At 47.7% G+C, this 15934-nt stretch overlaps 7 protein-coding genes across 7 annotated transcripts; 4 read left to right on the top strand and 3 right to left on the bottom strand.

Annotated features, from left to right (window-relative positions):
- Positions 1-344: 344 nt before the first annotated feature.
- Positions 345-783, top strand: N7483_003124 (uncharacterized protein; the record flags this gene model as incomplete). Its single annotated transcript, XM_057086561.1, has 2 exons — positions 345-494; positions 607-783. Coding segments are annotated over 2 exons (327 nt in total), but the record flags the coding sequence as incomplete, so codon positions are not given.
- Positions 784-1879: 1096 nt separating this feature from the next.
- On the top strand, positions 1880-2854 carry N7483_003123 (Sec63 complex subunit SEC66; the record flags this gene model as incomplete). Its single annotated transcript, XM_057086560.1, has 3 exons — positions 1880-1979; positions 2117-2427; positions 2507-2854. The coding sequence occupies 3 exons, from the start codon at positions 1880-1882 to the stop codon at positions 2852-2854; spliced, it is 759 nt and encodes a 252-aa protein (XP_056946389.1).
- Positions 2855-3142: 288 nt separating this feature from the next.
- Positions 3143-5709, bottom strand: N7483_003122 (pentatricopeptide repeat protein; the record flags this gene model as incomplete). Its single annotated transcript, XM_057086559.1, has 2 exons — positions 3143-5063; positions 5120-5709. 2 exons carry the CDS (start codon positions 5707-5709, stop codon positions 3143-3145), a joined length of 2511 nt encoding a protein of 836 aa, XP_056946388.1.
- Positions 5710-5894: 185 nt separating this feature from the next.
- On the top strand, positions 5895-8364 carry N7483_003121 (uncharacterized protein; the record flags this gene model as incomplete). The annotated part of the gene is made up of 7 exons (XM_057086558.1): positions 5895-5954; positions 6022-6234; positions 6291-6650; positions 6701-6840; positions 6892-7165; positions 7217-7338; positions 7395-8364. The coding sequence occupies 7 exons, from the start codon at positions 5895-5897 to the stop codon at positions 8362-8364; spliced, it is 2139 nt and encodes a 712-aa protein (XP_056946387.1).
- A 166-nt stretch (positions 8365-8530) lies between these two features.
- Positions 8531-9763, bottom strand: N7483_003120 (uncharacterized protein; the record flags this gene model as incomplete). The annotated part of the gene is made up of 5 exons (XM_057086557.1): positions 8531-9195; positions 9246-9382; positions 9433-9493; positions 9550-9669; positions 9721-9763. The coding sequence occupies 5 exons, from the start codon at positions 9761-9763 to the stop codon at positions 8531-8533; spliced, it is 1026 nt and encodes a 341-aa protein (XP_056946386.1).
- Positions 9764-9920: 157 nt separating this feature from the next.
- On the top strand, positions 9921-12699 carry N7483_003119 (snoRNA-binding rRNA-processing protein NOP14; the record flags this gene model as incomplete). Its single annotated transcript, XM_057086556.1, has 2 exons — positions 9921-10208; positions 10276-12699. The coding sequence occupies 2 exons, from the start codon at positions 9921-9923 to the stop codon at positions 12697-12699; spliced, it is 2712 nt and encodes a 903-aa protein (XP_056946385.1).
- Positions 12700-14935: 2236 nt separating this feature from the next.
- Positions 14936-15719, bottom strand: N7483_003118 (alpha/beta hydrolase; the record flags this gene model as incomplete). The annotated part of the gene is made up of 2 exons (XM_057086555.1): positions 14936-15645; positions 15698-15719. 2 exons carry the CDS (start codon positions 15717-15719, stop codon positions 14936-14938), a joined length of 732 nt encoding a protein of 243 aa, XP_056946384.1.
- Positions 15720-15934: the final 215 nt, after the last annotated feature.

The raw sequence follows: 15934 nt of genomic DNA, 5'->3' as shown, positions 1-15934 counted from the left end.
GGATATAGGGTGTGAGATCATCTGGTTTCTAATATATCAATAATCTTAAACCTTGTTACTTCTACATAGTAACGTTGTAACATTTGATCTTCTTACTCTTCTCATTCTTCTTCTCACTCTTCTTCTCACTCTTCTTCTTCTCTCAAAAACATCACCCCAATGTTCCTATGCATTGAGCGATCGCTGCCAGCGTGCCAGCACTTGAGGTACCGCCCTCCACTGAGACCTTTAACGAAGTCTCCAGGGCTTGCAAGGTATCCAGATCATCAATGATGCAAACATTGACTCCAATTGGAGCAAGCGGCTGATCTATTCAGCAACTGGAGGAGATCCATACGTACCTCATGGATTATGTGTGGCAGGCGCAGGGGTTATGGGGCTGTACCTCCGTTCAAATATTATTCACTTCAAATCATGATCCTACAACCTCCGCCGACTCCCAATCTCTGCTCGTCGAGGAGCCAGTCCCTGAGCTTTCTATCGACCTTGCCTACGTCAGTTATCTTCATGCTGAGTCGACCCGGCAGTCAAGCGGCTGATCCGTCAAGCAGCTGGACCAGAACACCTAGAGCGGAACATTGAAGCTATGGCCAAACAAAACTACAGCCTCCATTATTTGCCGAGGTAGCAGCTAGCCCTCCCCACGTCCTCGGGACTCGATCGATCAGAAGGCAGTCCCAGAATCGGCCACAGCCATCGCTGTTCGAGGAACCCTCACTCAACATTCAGTCGCTCCTGATGATGGACCTCGAGTTCATCGCTCACTTTCATGGGGGGGGGGGGGTCAGCCGAGAAAACAAGCGGCTGCTCTGTGGAGCAGCTAGAGCTCATCAGCACCTATCTAATGGGTGTTGCTTGGGCTGCATAAGGGGTTTGGGACCGCACCTGCGTGGCCCAGGATGTCGCTAAGACCTTTAAAGAGGTCTTGCAAGGTATGCAGACCATACCGACATTGGTTCCAGTTGAAGCAGGTGGCTGCTCTATTGAGTAGCTGGAGTAGATCAACAGGCCAAACTTCTAGAGTAATGATGGGCGTTGGTGATTCGGCGGTGACGTCTTTTCTTTCTTCTTTCTTCTTTTTCTTTTTCTTTATTATTTTTCATCATTATTCAGCCAAAATGAAAATATTTTTTAATCGTGCATATGAAATAGTACTAGTAGAATAAGAATACTTCAAACATTTGAACATCGAATGTTACTACCTAGGTAGTAGTAGATATGGAACTTGAAGCTTCCAAGGTTGAATCAATCCCTGGAGGTGTCATTCAATATCAATTGTCTACCTAACGATCCCTGAGCGAATAACCTTGGATGGACTCAGAGTTTCTGGATCTATGGTGGTACGAGTAGAATGAGTATAATCAATCTTAAGTGGTAACATGTATACTAGTAATGGAAGTTCTAGCAGATAGAGGCATTTTAGGGCTACACGATACTACCTGTTAGATACATCCACCATTCGATGTTGTATCTACCTGCCAGATATTATAGCCTACTAAGTCAATAATTCATGCAAAATTAAGCCATAAAAAACCAAGTAGCATTTGAATTTATATAATCAATTATTTCAAGTAAAAGAGCCTTGATAGAGCATAATGTAGGTTATTATACTACGTGTTCTGCCTGAGGCAGAGATATGATGTCCTCACCATGTGATCGGGGATCCACCTTAAACACCTGGCCTTTGCATTTACATGTCTTTGATACTTACTCCGTACACCCTTCCACTCCGCTCTTTGTCAATTTGTCAATTCCACTGGAATATGACCTGAGCTTAGTGGAAGTTTCTATCCTAACGTCTATAACCCGAAACGCCTACAAAATCCCACGCTAGTGGTCTCTACAACTATCTCGTGTCCCTACCATCATCCACACAATCATGGTGAACTGGTTAAGTCTCGCCGTTCCTTTCGCCTACCTAGGCATTTTGATCGGCTCTCTCGCAACATTCTCCTCGCTCTATCGCAAGCGCAAGTCTCGTATGTACTCTTCAATTCCGATCGCGCGTCCTGAATAATATCCCGATCCATACCCCCCTCCCTTCCTAAGCTTCTGAAGCTTCTGGCTACCAGTGGTTACCATATCAGACCTTACAGCTAATTCATATTCAAATTAGACAAGGCTGCTTCTCTTGAACCATGGTTCCCAGCACATCTTCAACGCGATATCTACTTCTCCCTCCTTCACCTTGACCCCTCCGCACAAAAAGAAAATCAGAAAAAGACCCCCGCGGCCCCTGAGTCAGTGCTCAAGGCTGCTCTCCTCCGTCGAGCGACAGAAGACATTCGTCGCGTTCTCGCCCTGCGTAGCCAAAAACAGGCTCTCTCTACATTACTGCAGCGTGGAAGTGTGGGAGATGATCTCTGGCAACGGTTCCTGCGTGCAGAGAAGGAAATGGAGGAGGAGGTTAAGGATGTTGTTGCTGAGGTGAGTTACACCCAATATACAAAATATACACTCTTGATTATCATTTGAGGTGAAAAAGAATCGCGCTAACTTGTTCCAGGCAAATGACTACGTTCAAGGATGGGGCCAAACTATCTTCCAATCTGCCAACGAGATGATCCAGAATGAGGTCTACCGCAAGCGTATGGCCGAACAACAGGAGAAGGTCGCTGAGGAGAAGGGGTGGTGGAATAAGAAGAAAGCTACTACTAAGGAACAATTCATGAAGGAGTTGAATGAGGGCGCCGCATCTCCTGTTCAGTCTCCTGCGAAGTCGCCTAACCCTGCTGCTACTTTGACACCTTCTGCTCCGAGTACAGTGCAGGGAAGTGACGATGAGGCGGTACTGGTTGAGGCGGAGCCATCAGGTGGTGGTGGCAAGAAGAAGAAGGGAAAGGGCAAGAAATAGATTATTGACTTGTAAAATTAATTTTCTTTTCTCAGCATTGGGTTAATTCATTTTTTTTCTTTGCTTTGCTCTGGTCTTAAGAAAAATAAATTGGAGTATAGTGCTGAAAGCTTCGGATATATGGTCTATGGATATGAGATATTCTTATTATGAAGAGGAGAATAATGTAAATCCCACACATGGAATCAAAGATCAAGAGAAATAATATACAGGGCTTGGAATAGCGAAAATAACAAATCCCGAAACGCCAGTGCATGCAATGCAGTTAGTTTTAATGGAACATCCAAGTTACAACAGTTGACTGTCTTCCACACCCAAGGGTGAACCAAGATTAAGTTCCTCGAATCCCATCTCTGCTGCAGCGCGGTACAGCTCATCTTCAACTTGAGCTGGATCCAGTCGCTCAGAACGGCTTAAAACGATGCGTAGTAGTTGGCCCATGATCTCGAGCTGATACTGTTGCGTTTCGTGTGGATCAAGCTGTTCGAGACTCAACCCTTGTGCTTGAAGTGCCATGGACTTGCGCTCGCCAAGCATCTCTAGAAGACGGCTGACTTGCGCAATGTTCTCTTTGCTTCGAGGGGTAGAGGCTAGTCGACGGAGACGGTGTTTTGGTGTACCAGCCGGCACACCAGCCAAACGAGCAACTTGAATCACAATTAAGCGAGCGGTGTCGTTATCTGGTGCGAACCCGAATGCCATCTTCATGGACTGGAGTGCCACGAGTGTACCGGCGAGATCTTTCGATAGACAGAAACAACGCACGACCTGATCATACAGTTCCTTGGAGAACTCGGAATTGGTGGTGTTGCGAGCCCTTGGAGGAAGTTGCGCGTACCACTGCATCATTCCAGTAAAGAGTTGCCGCGCCGAAGGAAATTCTGCATCGAAGGTGGTGCGACCTCGATCGTACTGTAGCTTTGCACAGTCCCATAGACATGCATAAGTTTCTAGGTCGGGGCGCACGGAGGTAGACATTTTTCGGAACCTGGCCCAAAGAGAATGAATGTCTTGCTTGCGTAGTTCGGCATAGAGGAGGTGGTTCATGAAGTATGAGTTTGGTTGAATGTGGGCATCACTGAGACACTTGGCCAGGTACTTGACCATATCGTCATCTCCTCGGCGGGTATAGTGCAGGAGGAGAACGGAAAATGTTTCGATACTGGCAGGTGGCACTTCCCGCTTAAGGAAGAATGGGGTTCGACTGTGGTCGGCTTCTTGATATTGGACCTCAATTTTAGGCACGGGCTTCACTGGCTCATATCGCTTCCAGACAGCATTGATGCGGTGTTGTATCATGGCCCAGCCCAGCCGCTCTGCCTTGTCTCGCGCTTTTGCACTACCGTCACGGAGCCACCCGGCAATCAGACCATTGAGATGTTTGGAGTCTGGACGAACGCCTCTCTCGTACATTAGTTCAATTACCAGTGCGGCTGAGTCGACTTGACCCATGCCGATAAGCTTCTTCATCCAGCTCGCATAGAAGAACCTGTTCTGAAACTCGCGGGGAAGCATTGTGAGGGCAGCTAAAGAGACCTTGTTCACAGCCTTCTCATTGATACTTGATGCATGGAGATTACCAGCTAGACCAAGAGCTGCTTTGTACACGGCCGTGGAATCATTGGCAGGGCTTCGACCCGTCACCATCATATCCTTGAAGATGGCGATAGCAGTATCCAATCTGCCAGCCGTGAGAAGACCGATGCTGATGATATCGTAATCTTCCATGGTCATGTTGGTATCCAAGAATGTCTTCAGTTGTAAGTACAAGGCCCATGCTTTGACCTCCGCTTCCTTCCCTGGGATATTGCCCCATGCAACGATCACCGGGATCAGTACTCTGGCTTGGGATTTATCATTTGCCAAAAACGCCAGTGCTATATCTTGAGCGCGCTGAGGGTTATTCTCGGCGGCGAAGAGGTGAACACCTAGCATCCAGTATTCCTCGAGATCTTCCTTCTTCTGTGAAAGCTCGGCCTGGTATGCTTCCCACTCTTCCAATGCTTTATTTGTGGCACCTCCATCATGTAGCGCCTGAATGTAGGACAGGATCTGTGGTGTGGCGAGTGCTCTGTCGGCAGATCTGGCATCCTGGACCAGGGATTGTAGATGTGTTGACCGTAGAGGTTTTGACAACTGGGGTGTATTTTGCGATTGCCACACAGCTTCCATAGCCTCCGAGGGAGTGTGTCCAGAAAACCCGGAATAGCTTGTTTGCATCGTCGATACGCCTTCCATAGATCCTGACTCGCGCGTTCGTCGGACACGTTTCCGTTATATTGGCGGAGAGATTTTCGGAATCGATCCGCATATGGGTGAGAATCAGTGCCTGCTAGTTTTCTAGCCTCTGACGCCTTTTTAGCCGCTGCTTTGCGTTGCTCCCTGGCAGTGTCTTGCCAATTCTCTTGTTCCAGGGCCATTCCCTCAAATTCTTCCTTCAACATCTCATCCAGCTCCTCGTCAAATACATCCTCCAGGGAAGGATGCGATTTCTCCACGCCTTTTCCCTCCTCATATTTGCGGAGCGCCTCTAGCGCAATTTTTCTATCCTTCTCCGGCAAACTTTGAATGAACGGGCTATCGGGAGCAAAAGGGCCTTTCTCTAAGACCTTGAGCTCCTCCTGAAGCTTCGTAAGCTCCTGCCCAATTTCCTCTCGTTCGGCATTTTCTTCGGCTTCCGGGTCAACCTTATGTCGCTGCTTGCCGGTGGCGTCTTGTTCATAAAAGTTGACCTTATCGTTCGGCCCGCCAAAGTCGAGCCGACGCGCCGTTACGACGCTAAAGGCGCGCTGCGAAATCGACAAATTGCGCGCCGCATTGTAACATCGAGCTCCTCGAACAGCCTGGCGGAGCATATGGGGAATTATTCGGTCATTTGGGGGGAAACAGAGAAGAATTGGAAAGCGATCCGGGGTACAAGAAGGTCGAAGTTCTGCACATCGGAACGCCGATTAATCCTGCCCGTTTGGGTTTAGCGTGCCAATTACCGTCATGATCTCTCTCCTTCTCCGATAGACGCGACTCTCAATTATAACCAGCAATGGATTCTGATGGATTGGAAGATGTGTTGGACTTGTCCAAGGACAGGTCTCAGAATCAGGTATGCCGTTAGCCTTACTGCACTGAGTAATTGTCGTTCAGGAACAACATACTAACATGAAAAACAGGGCGTCTACATTTACCAGCCCGCAAAACCAGGGAAATCCTCCGGCGAACGACCCTCGAAGCGCAGAAAGATGTCATCGATAAATATTACGAAAGAGAAATCCGAGACTGAAGGCTTTGTGCCCTTGTTGAACGGAGACGAGAGCCCCGAGTGCGTGCAATTGAGATACAACACATACAAACAACTATGGGCAGAGCAAGAGGACAGGATTCAGGTACATGGAGCACCGATAGAAATTGGAAGTTGGTTTGCTGACGCTATGTGTCTAAGGTTATCCTGGAAGATGTGGATGCTGGTGTGCTGAAGGATGTATCGTCTTTTGTGAGGGATACATCACCACAAACGTATGAGAATCTTATCCTGGCGCAGAGAGATTGGGGCTTACAAAATCATAGATCAAATGGATGTATTCCAACGGCTCTAGTTACAGTTGGATCGAACGTTTCCTCGCTGAGTCGACTACTTGCCCGACTTAATGATCAACTCAAATCGACCAACGAGGGTGGAGTGGTGGTGCTTGAGTCGGGCGATGCGCCTAACCTGAAGACTTCCTTGAAAAACATAATTCGAGCTGCAGTCACGAATACGGAAGGGACTGATGGATACCAGCGCTTCCTGACTGATCGGACTGTACGTGTTACTACGCAATCTTGTTTCCAAGCCATTCTGACAGGATTTAGGGACCGCGTATACTCGGATACGACTTGGATCTGCTCCACGATTATGTTCAGAGAAGAGGCACTAAAAAACTTGTCCTTGCCCTGCGAGACAGTGAAGCATTTGACCCTGGTCTATTGACAGATCTATTTTCTTTATTCAAGTAAGAACTCCTTTTCCATATTGGTTGAGCCAGTTACTAATTCACAATTAGATCGTGGCTTGATCGCATACCGTTCACAGTCTTGCTCGGAATTTCAACATCTGTTGAAATTTTCGAAGGAAGACTTCCTCGAGCTTGCGTTGCAATGCTCCAGGGTCAACACTTCGAGGTTCAAGAGGCAGGAAACTGTGTCGATCGTATCTACGAGGCCCTTCAGACAAGCTCGGACGGGAAGATGTGGGTTGGTCGCAATATTACAAGCACACTGTTTGAGAAAGCAAGTGACTATTTTCAAACCCCCGAGGCCTTTAGCCGTATGGTCAAGGTAATATAACCTTTCATCTATTCAGTGAGACTATGTTTAACCCCAGCCTAGTATGCATGCATGTCGCATTTCTTTGCCAACCCTCTGGCCGTTCTTCTGGGAAACCCAGACCCATCCCTATTAAACCAGAACCGATTCTGTGAGGCGATCAGGAATTTGCCGTCATTCCGAATGTTTGTCAATCCCTCACTACCTCTCTCAAGTGCTTGTACTAAAGAGAATGTTTCAGGTTTTGCGAGGATCTGCTAGAAGTAGGATCTACGAACGAGGCGCGCAGTATGATTGAGGATGATGATTACCTTCTTCGGGCAGCTTTCGACCACGTTAATGCGGGCCAGGAAATAATGCGTCAGATCTTCAGCGCAGTGCTACTTATTTACACATGCCTCCAACACACCCAAGCTACCAAGAAGGCACCTGTCTCGGATATCTCTGTGCGCGCACTCTCTGGCGAGCTCAGCGAGTCTCCTCTGGTGGAAGATATGCTTGCCACATTAAGGACTTTGGACTCAGACAAGTTGGCAGACATACTGATCACCCTTCCGACTTTAGCAGAAGATTCCCCTCTTACAGATATCCAAGCCGATCTGAAGACACTACTAGAGACACACTCGGATTCGTTACCTCTACGCAGCGAATACAACGTGAACAGCTCAGTTGTCAAAACAACTGTTGTCCAACAACGAGTTCTACTCACGAAGGGCAAGGCAAATCTCAGGAAACAGGATGTCGAGTTCACCCAGATCATCGATCGCCTGGTTTCTGCTTTACAGGTGTATTTTGCTGAAACCTTGGTTTCCCCACAAGAACTCTTCATGCATGAAGCGTTCCTATTCGATTTGCGCAATCCTTTGAAGGAGACATTCACACCTCGGCCACGATTTGCCATCGAACGGGCCCTGACCAGTCCATTCGACTATCTCATGTCTACTACCGCCGATGCCAATATTTCCGCCAAACAGCCGGCGGCTGCGATTTTATACCAGCTTTATCTTGAGTCGGGTGCATTGGTGAACGTCCACGATCTCTGGAAGGCCTTTTACGGTGTCTATGAGAGAGATCAAAGCAATCAATGTGACGAGCGTGTGGTTATGGCCCTGTTCTATGGGGCCCTGTCCGATCTGAAGATGTTTGGAATGGTCAAGAATAGCCGAAAGAAGACTGATCACTTGGCCAAGTCCTCATGGATGGGAATGTAGAATAATGACTATCGAATCAATGGAATTTGCATCTCAATTGCATTTGCCATTTTGGGCGGGGTATCATACACATGCTATCAAATTATCACTAGTGTTTTTTCAGCGACAAAGCTGTTTCCGCTTTTTATTCAAGCGCAAAGATTCAGTCGCATATTAAAGGTAGAAATCAGTCATCTTGGATGGGTCGCTGGATGATATCTTCCCGTCCAAACGGCTGTCCTCCTTCGCTTAGGACCATAGCTTCTCTCCGTCGCCGACGAAGGGCTTGTTCTTCAACACTGCCTTCTCGCGGTCGCCGCGAAGAAGATCCGCGGTAAGAGCCAGCCGTATCTTCGCCATTTGTCATCCATACATCCTCCTCTTCGTCCTCGTCCTCGTCGTCGTCATCCACATCATCGTCATCTTGATCATTCGCTTCTTCGAGCATGCTGCCCATGAGTCCATGGTTCCTCAATTGCTTGACTCCTTCTGGATGCGTAGTCAGAGTACTGAAAATGGAGCTCATGACTGTGTCGTCACCCCACCAGGTCTTGAGGAGGAGCACCACTTCATGACGACGGGAGGGCTCGTCCAAAGCACAAGGGAACGGATATTTGGTAAGCCAGCGAGTCACGATACCAGCTTCTATTGCGGCGGGAATATTTTCCGGGAGGAGAATATTCAGGATCTGGAGCGCTTTCTTTTCTCCAATTGGTCGAGTTCTGGCGAGAACAGGCGAGGTCGTCGGATACGTCACTTCATTATGCTCTTCTAAGAAATTGCAGAGGCAGTTGATAATGGCTGTGTAGGCAGGAACATCACGGAGACGAGTGCAGACTGAGGTTCGAGAAACTAAAATGATCAGTCTTCCGTTCAAGATACTGGCTTTATAGGTCACTTACGGGCTCGATTCGAGACGAGGAAATGAAGCGCAGTTAACGCTTTGCCTCGGCGAACTTTGTTTTTGGATGATATGTCCTCCAGAAGGAGATCGCGCGTATCTCCCTTGGTCGAGCGTTCAGAAATTATCCGAAGGGCCCTGCAAGTATGTCAATAGGTGTTCCACAAGACATGTGGGGACATTCGTACGCAGCTCGAAGGTCATGGCTCGTGCTTTCGGAAAGCTTTAACAGAGTATCTAGCTTGAGGGCTGGACCAGTGTTAGTAAATAATGGATAAATCTCAGCTCGTAGAAAATGAACATACCTTCCTCTGTCCCCTCACTTATTATCTTATCTTCCCGTTCAACATGCTTGATCTCTGTCAGATCAACTACCTGCCGAAGATCTGTTGCAATACCGCGGACAGCGAAGAAAAGCGAGATTCCTGGAGCCCATCAGTTTCCGTATAGTTCCATGGAATTTGAACAGCACTTACCTAGACAGACCCATAACACTCCATCTCCAGAGAATGGAGCCATGATGTATGTGAAGTTGGAGATGCGGAGAGGCGGAGAGGCGCGCGGCAGAATACAGACCGAGGGCGGTGAACAAATTATTTTTTTCCCTCTTGAAACCGCTTTATAGCGATTGCAAAAAACTATACGGAGTACGCAATTCGCTACACCTCACATCACAATGCCGCCTTCTCAGCTAAAACAGCTGAAAGCGTCGCTTCGTGACAGCGGGGTTGTCGGTCCCCAGCAATCTAAAAAACAAAAACGCCAAAATGCGAAAACTGGTGTAACGGCGCAAAACCGGAACCAGCGCAATGCCGCCTTGCAGGCAATTCGAGATCGGTTCAACCCTTTTGAGATCAAAGTCGGCACCGGTCGAGGAAAGTTCGATGTGACTACTCGGGATGGTAACTCGGCTAGTGCAGTGCGAGAACGTCCAGGTGTTACGAAGTCACTCGGCGAAGAAAGAGTATGTGAAATTGAAATTTACTTTCCAAGGTTGGAGACTTACACCGTTTTTTTTTTCACAATTATAGCGTCGTGCGACCCTTTTGAAGGAGATGAACACTCGAAACAAAGTCGGTGGTCTGGTCGATCGACGATTCGGTGAAAATGACCCGAGTATGACACCCGAAGAGCGAGCCGCCGAGCGATTTGCGAGAGAAAGCCAGAAAAAGATGCGTAAAGAGTCAATGTTCAACCTTGAGGAGGATGAAGATGAGTTTCAGCTTACTCATATGGGTCAATCTTTGTCATTCGATGAGGCGACCCGTGACGACTTCGAGATGGGTGATTTGAAGGACGACGAAGAAGACGACGAAGAGTTGTCCCGAAAACGCAAACGATTCATTGAAGGGGAGGGCGAGGATGAGGATTTTGTCGACAACCCTGAGGGAGAAGGTCTTCATGAGCGGAAGAAGTCCAAGGCGGAGGTCATGAAGGAGGTGATTGCTAAATCGAAATTCTACAAGCAAGAACGACAACAGGCCAAGGAGGATGATGACGATCTACGTGATCAATTAGACAAGGAACTCCCCGACCTTTTCGAAGCTTTGCGAGGCATGAAGGCACCTGCGAAGCCGGAGCCCCCGAAGCAAGATCTAGACACCATGAACCCGGAACGTGCAGCTATGCTCCAGGGCCCAGAAAAGACAGAGGCCGAGAAGGAGTATGATCAACGACTCAAGCAATTGACCTTCGATAAGCGATCCCAGCCTACAGACCGAACAAAGACGGAAGAGGAGAAGGTCGAGGAGGAAGCTGAGAGATTGAAGAAATTGGAAGAAAATCGTCTTAAGCGAATGCGCGGTGAACACGTTAGCGACGACGAGGCGGAAGAATCTGATAAGGATTCTTTCTTCCAAGATGATGAAGAGTCCGACGTGGACGACGCCGCGGCTTTCGGACTTCCCACCATATCGTATGAGCCAAGGCCAGAGATGGGTGTAGAAGACGAAGATGACTTCCTCATTGAGGATGACCTGGTCGAGACAAGGTCCAATGCGAGCTTGTCTATGGGTGAGAGTGATATGGAAGAGGAGGAGCTTTCAGATGACGAGGCTGAAGAGTCAGAACAAGAAGACGAGCTCATCAACGGAATGTCATTACCAGCCGCCAGTGCCACATCAACAGCGGTCGCAGCCAGCCAATCTGCCGATGGAAAATTGGCGTTCACCTATCCTTGTCCTGACAGCCACGAGGAATTCCTTGATTTGATTGAGAATGTGCCTACCCAGGACGTTTCGACAGTCATTCAGCGTATTCGTGCTCTGCACCATCCCCGTCTTCATCCCGACAACAAGGCCAAATTGGGTCGATTTTCCGAAATCCTGATTGAGCATGTCTCGTATATGGCGAGCGAAACCGAGAACCCGTCCTTCGCTTTGGTGGAAAACATTCTGCGACATGTTCACTCTCTGGCCAAGACTCATCCCCTTAACGTGGCCACCGCTTTCCGTGCTCAGTTGCGTGAGATCTCGAAAGAGCGTCCCTTGAACCTGCACGCCGGTGATCTGGCTATCCTGACAGGCATTTCTACCGTTTTCCCCACATCGGATCATTTCCACGCTGTTGCCACGCCTGCTCATCTGTGCCTGGCTCGGTTCCTGGGTCAATGCTCAGCTACTACTCTGTCTGACTTTGCAACTGGTGCTTTTGCCACGACTCTTTGTCTACAGTATCAAAATGTCGCGAAGAGATACATGCCTGAGCTGGTCAACTATGTTCTGAATGGTCTGAGCAACCTGGCCCCAACAGAGCCTACCATCAAGGTTGGATCCTTCCCGTACCGAAAGACCCAGGAGTCTGTCCGCCTGGCCGCATCTAAGAAGGTCACTCCTCGCAAACTCCACTTCCGTGATATCACAGCTTCTGCCTCAGAGTCCGAGGCCGATGAGGATCTGAAGATCTCACTCGTACTCACATTTGTCTCTCTAATTGATACCGCCTCGGACCTATGGGCTGAGAAGGCCGCTTTTACCGAGATCTTTACGCCTGCTCAGGACATCTTGAAGGATCTGAAGCAAGCATTCAAGAGCAAAGCTTACATCGCGGCCCGGGATCCCGTTCAATCAACACTGGACAAGCTCGCTTCCCATATGGAACAATCTCGCCTTACCCGCCGCCCACTTCTCCTTCACAACCACCGTCCTCTGGCCATCAAATCTGCCATCCCCAAGTTCGAGGAGAACTTCAACCCAGACAAGCACTACGACCCCGACCGCGAGCGTGCAGAGTCCAACCGTCTCAAGGCGGAGATCAAGCGCGAGCGCAAGGGTGCTATGCGGGAGCTTCGCAAGGATGCCAGCTTCGTGGCTCGCGAGAAATTACGCGAGAAGAAGGAGCGCGATGCCGAGTACGAGAAGAAGTACAAGCGTCTTGTTGCAGAAATTCAAAACGAGGAGGGTCGTGCTGCGAACGAGTACGAAAGGGAGAAGCGAGGCCGCCAGGGCAAGCGCTGATTCATACCTTATTGATATCCTTTGTCCGGACCTTTGCGATACCATGGCATTTATTTATCATGTCTTATGTTTTCTTTTTCATTCGGCTGGATTGGTACATATTTCTTTCCTTTTTGCCCATTTTATAGAGTGCTAATGGATCGATTTCCGTCTCGGATCAACTTCATCTTGGTTAGTAGTTCTTGGTTAATGACCATTACGGAATGTAGACTTTAAAATAGTAGTAAACCGAGTATCCCTGTAGATGTGCACAAGCCTATTACTATTGGCATAATGCATAATGCTCACTGGCATTCATCTAATAAGTGCGCACATGCTCTAGCTTGGTCTGATGAGTTGCCATTCATCTTATCCCTACATCATCCTCCCACTCAATGAAATCGAACAGCTTAAACTACATTTATATACTCAACTTGAACTGGACTGTGACTGCTATCCATTGGCCAAATTAGCCAAAGACGTAGATTTGAATAGATCAATTGTAATTGATTGTGCCAATTTAAATGTCACCTTCTTTTTCAAGGCTGAACGTTCAATGAAGTACTAGTAATAAAACTTGATACCTTGAATATTTTATCTTTGAATTCAAGTTGGAGGATATGACATGACTTCAAAATGAAATTTACTTCATTGTATTTGCCTCAAATATTTGAAAGTAGCTTCCAGCTTTTCAATAAGCAAACACACTCGTGGATATTTTGAGTCCTAAGTATTCAGGAGTTAGCTTAGAACTTGAACTTGAATCCATTCAATTCAACATCAACTCCACTCTCAAGGGGAACTCACTACTCCTACAGGTATTTCAAGTACCCTAGAGATCCGCCTTTATTACGAAACGCGTGTTGAGATTCATTTACTAACAAATTATATGGAATAGAATCTACCATGGCACCCGTGTTGAGACCAGGTGTACTAGACCACCTGTTCATCCTGACATGATATCACCTTCTTCCTCACCTCAGACACCACACAGAACACACCCCCTGTCACCCATTCAGGTCCTTCGACTACCTATCAACCACTTGCCCGAATTCTATCTCCTTGTGATAACAACGCCCAAAGCCTTAAAAAGGCTGGGAAGTCCTGGCCGCTGTAGGCCAAAATATGACCGGACTGCGTCACCTAGAGCTTCTAAGCGTTCTTTTCCTCGCCGCATGCCTTTAAGCACTCATTCAAGTGGCCTTGAATGAGTACTACCAGTAAGAAAGAAGACTCTCGGTGTAGCTCTTCTAGGTATTCTAGCTTTCCCCGCTTGAATGAACATCTGTGCAAGGATACTTGTCTAGTGGATACTAACTGACTTTTATTTCATGTTGCGCCCGAAAAGTGACAACCATATAGACAACCGTCAATGGTTCCGAGGAATTCTCCCCTCCGTGGATAAGAAAGACGCAGGTGCCAGGCTCTTGCAGATGTAGAAAGAGAGGGGGCCAAGATCCTCAACAAAGGGGCTTTAACGGTCGATCCATACCTTTCCATCCGCGGCAATGTTTCGTGATATCATCAGACGTCGTGCTAAGCAATGCTGTGTGGATGGACATTTTGCAGGAAACCCAAAAACTTGAAGTATCAAAAAAGAGGGAACTGCAGCGAGACATACCCAATTGCACAACTTCTGCCGTGGATGATTCTCCAATTCCTTGTGGCAAAAGACTATGCTAGTGCAAGATTGTGTATAATGTACTCGACGTGGACAGCATGGGTTTTCATGGAATACAACCCCAACTTGCCAATCAGGGATCCAACGCCGTCACAGGCCGAGGCGATTGAATTGACTAGCCTCCGAGAAAGAGTTTGAGACTTTTGAAAGCAAGCGGAAGCGTCGCGCACCAAAAGAAACGGTGGGATGAACTCCGTCTAATCAAGTTGTAAGTAAAATACCTTGGTATTCATGACCCAGTGACTTACATATACGATGCTAGATAGAAAGACTATATTGGTGATTATTTCTTACAGAGGATAAATGGTATGGATACACGCTGCTCGAGATCCCTTATGATAGCAGCTAAATCGGGTCATATACTAACTTATATGTTGGAAACATGGGACTTCAAGTTTGTTAAATAATGGCCATTGACTGCCAATGCCTCGAGGGAGGGGGTTGAATTCTTCCTGCAAGTTTCTACCGGACCTGGATATAGTATTGTTGAAAAGCGAAGGCTTGACCGTCTGAGAACTGACTATATCCTCGAATATTCAATGTTGAATGAAATTAATTTGAAATAAGTTGATTCTCTTAACTCTTATGCAGATTGATAAAATGTGTGACTGCGCTCAGCTCCCTCTTGCCACCAGGGACAATGTGTCCACCAGAGTGCCATATCACGGCGGGCTCATTTGCATCATCTCTGTAACAGCTACCTACTAATTTCATCGAAGATTCTTCTTCTACAACAGTATCCATACTTCCAAGGAAATGCAACATTGGGGTCTGGATGGCGGGATTATAGAAAGCACGGTAATCCGAATGGGAAGCAGCATATCCTGAAATACAGACCACAAACTTGAGAGGAGGATGATTGAGTTGGGCGAAGCAATCTGGATAGGGGATGCCACCCTCACCCTCGGAGCTCAGTCTAGCGAAAGCCTCCGATCGATTTTCTTCAAGAAGAGAGGCAACCATCGCAGCCAATGCCCCACCTTGACTGAACCCAACGATTCCATCGAACGGGCCTGAATCCCTCAGGATTGATGCGATAAGTGTCAAAGAGGCATCTAGGCCGGGAAAAGACTCGTCAAGAGATTCGGATTGAAACCAGGTCCACGAGCCGTGTTGGTTTCGTACTTTGGACGTGTCGCTGGGTGACTCATAGGCTAGCGAGAATGGGGCTGTCGGGTATATCAGTTCGGCTCCGGGTTGATTGGAACCTGAGCCGAATGCCCGCTTGAGCAATTTCTCTAAGGCCTGGAGTTTGGCAGAGAAGAGTTCCCCCGATTGACGGGATCCTGTAATTTTGTCAGAATTGAGACTTAGGCGACTTTGAGAGGCGGTAATTACCATGTAGCATCAATATCTTCATTTAGGCGGGAGAGTTGGGTATTCGAAGAGAGTGCTTGCGAATAAAAATTTCCAAATTTTGGTCAAATCAAGTTGAAACGGGGGCCATAAATGCGGCTTTGGAGTCAGACCATCGGTGATTGGGGTCTTTGGGGTAGCGCGAACATTACGCTAGTATCGCAGACTAAGACATACTAGTACAGTAGTACGATGGACCCGATCAAAGGAGCTAGTAAC

Source organism: Penicillium malachiteum (genome assembly GCF_028827825.1).
Source record: "Penicillium malachiteum strain IBT 17515 chromosome Unknown utg000002l:1.0-8849297.0:1.0-8852440.0, whole genome shotgun sequence".
In the NCBI taxonomy this organism is placed as follows: Eukaryota; Fungi; Ascomycota; class Eurotiomycetes; order Eurotiales; family Aspergillaceae; genus Penicillium; species Penicillium malachiteum.
Note: the sequence above shows the minus strand (reverse complement) of the source record. Positions and strands in the feature narration are given on the sequence as shown.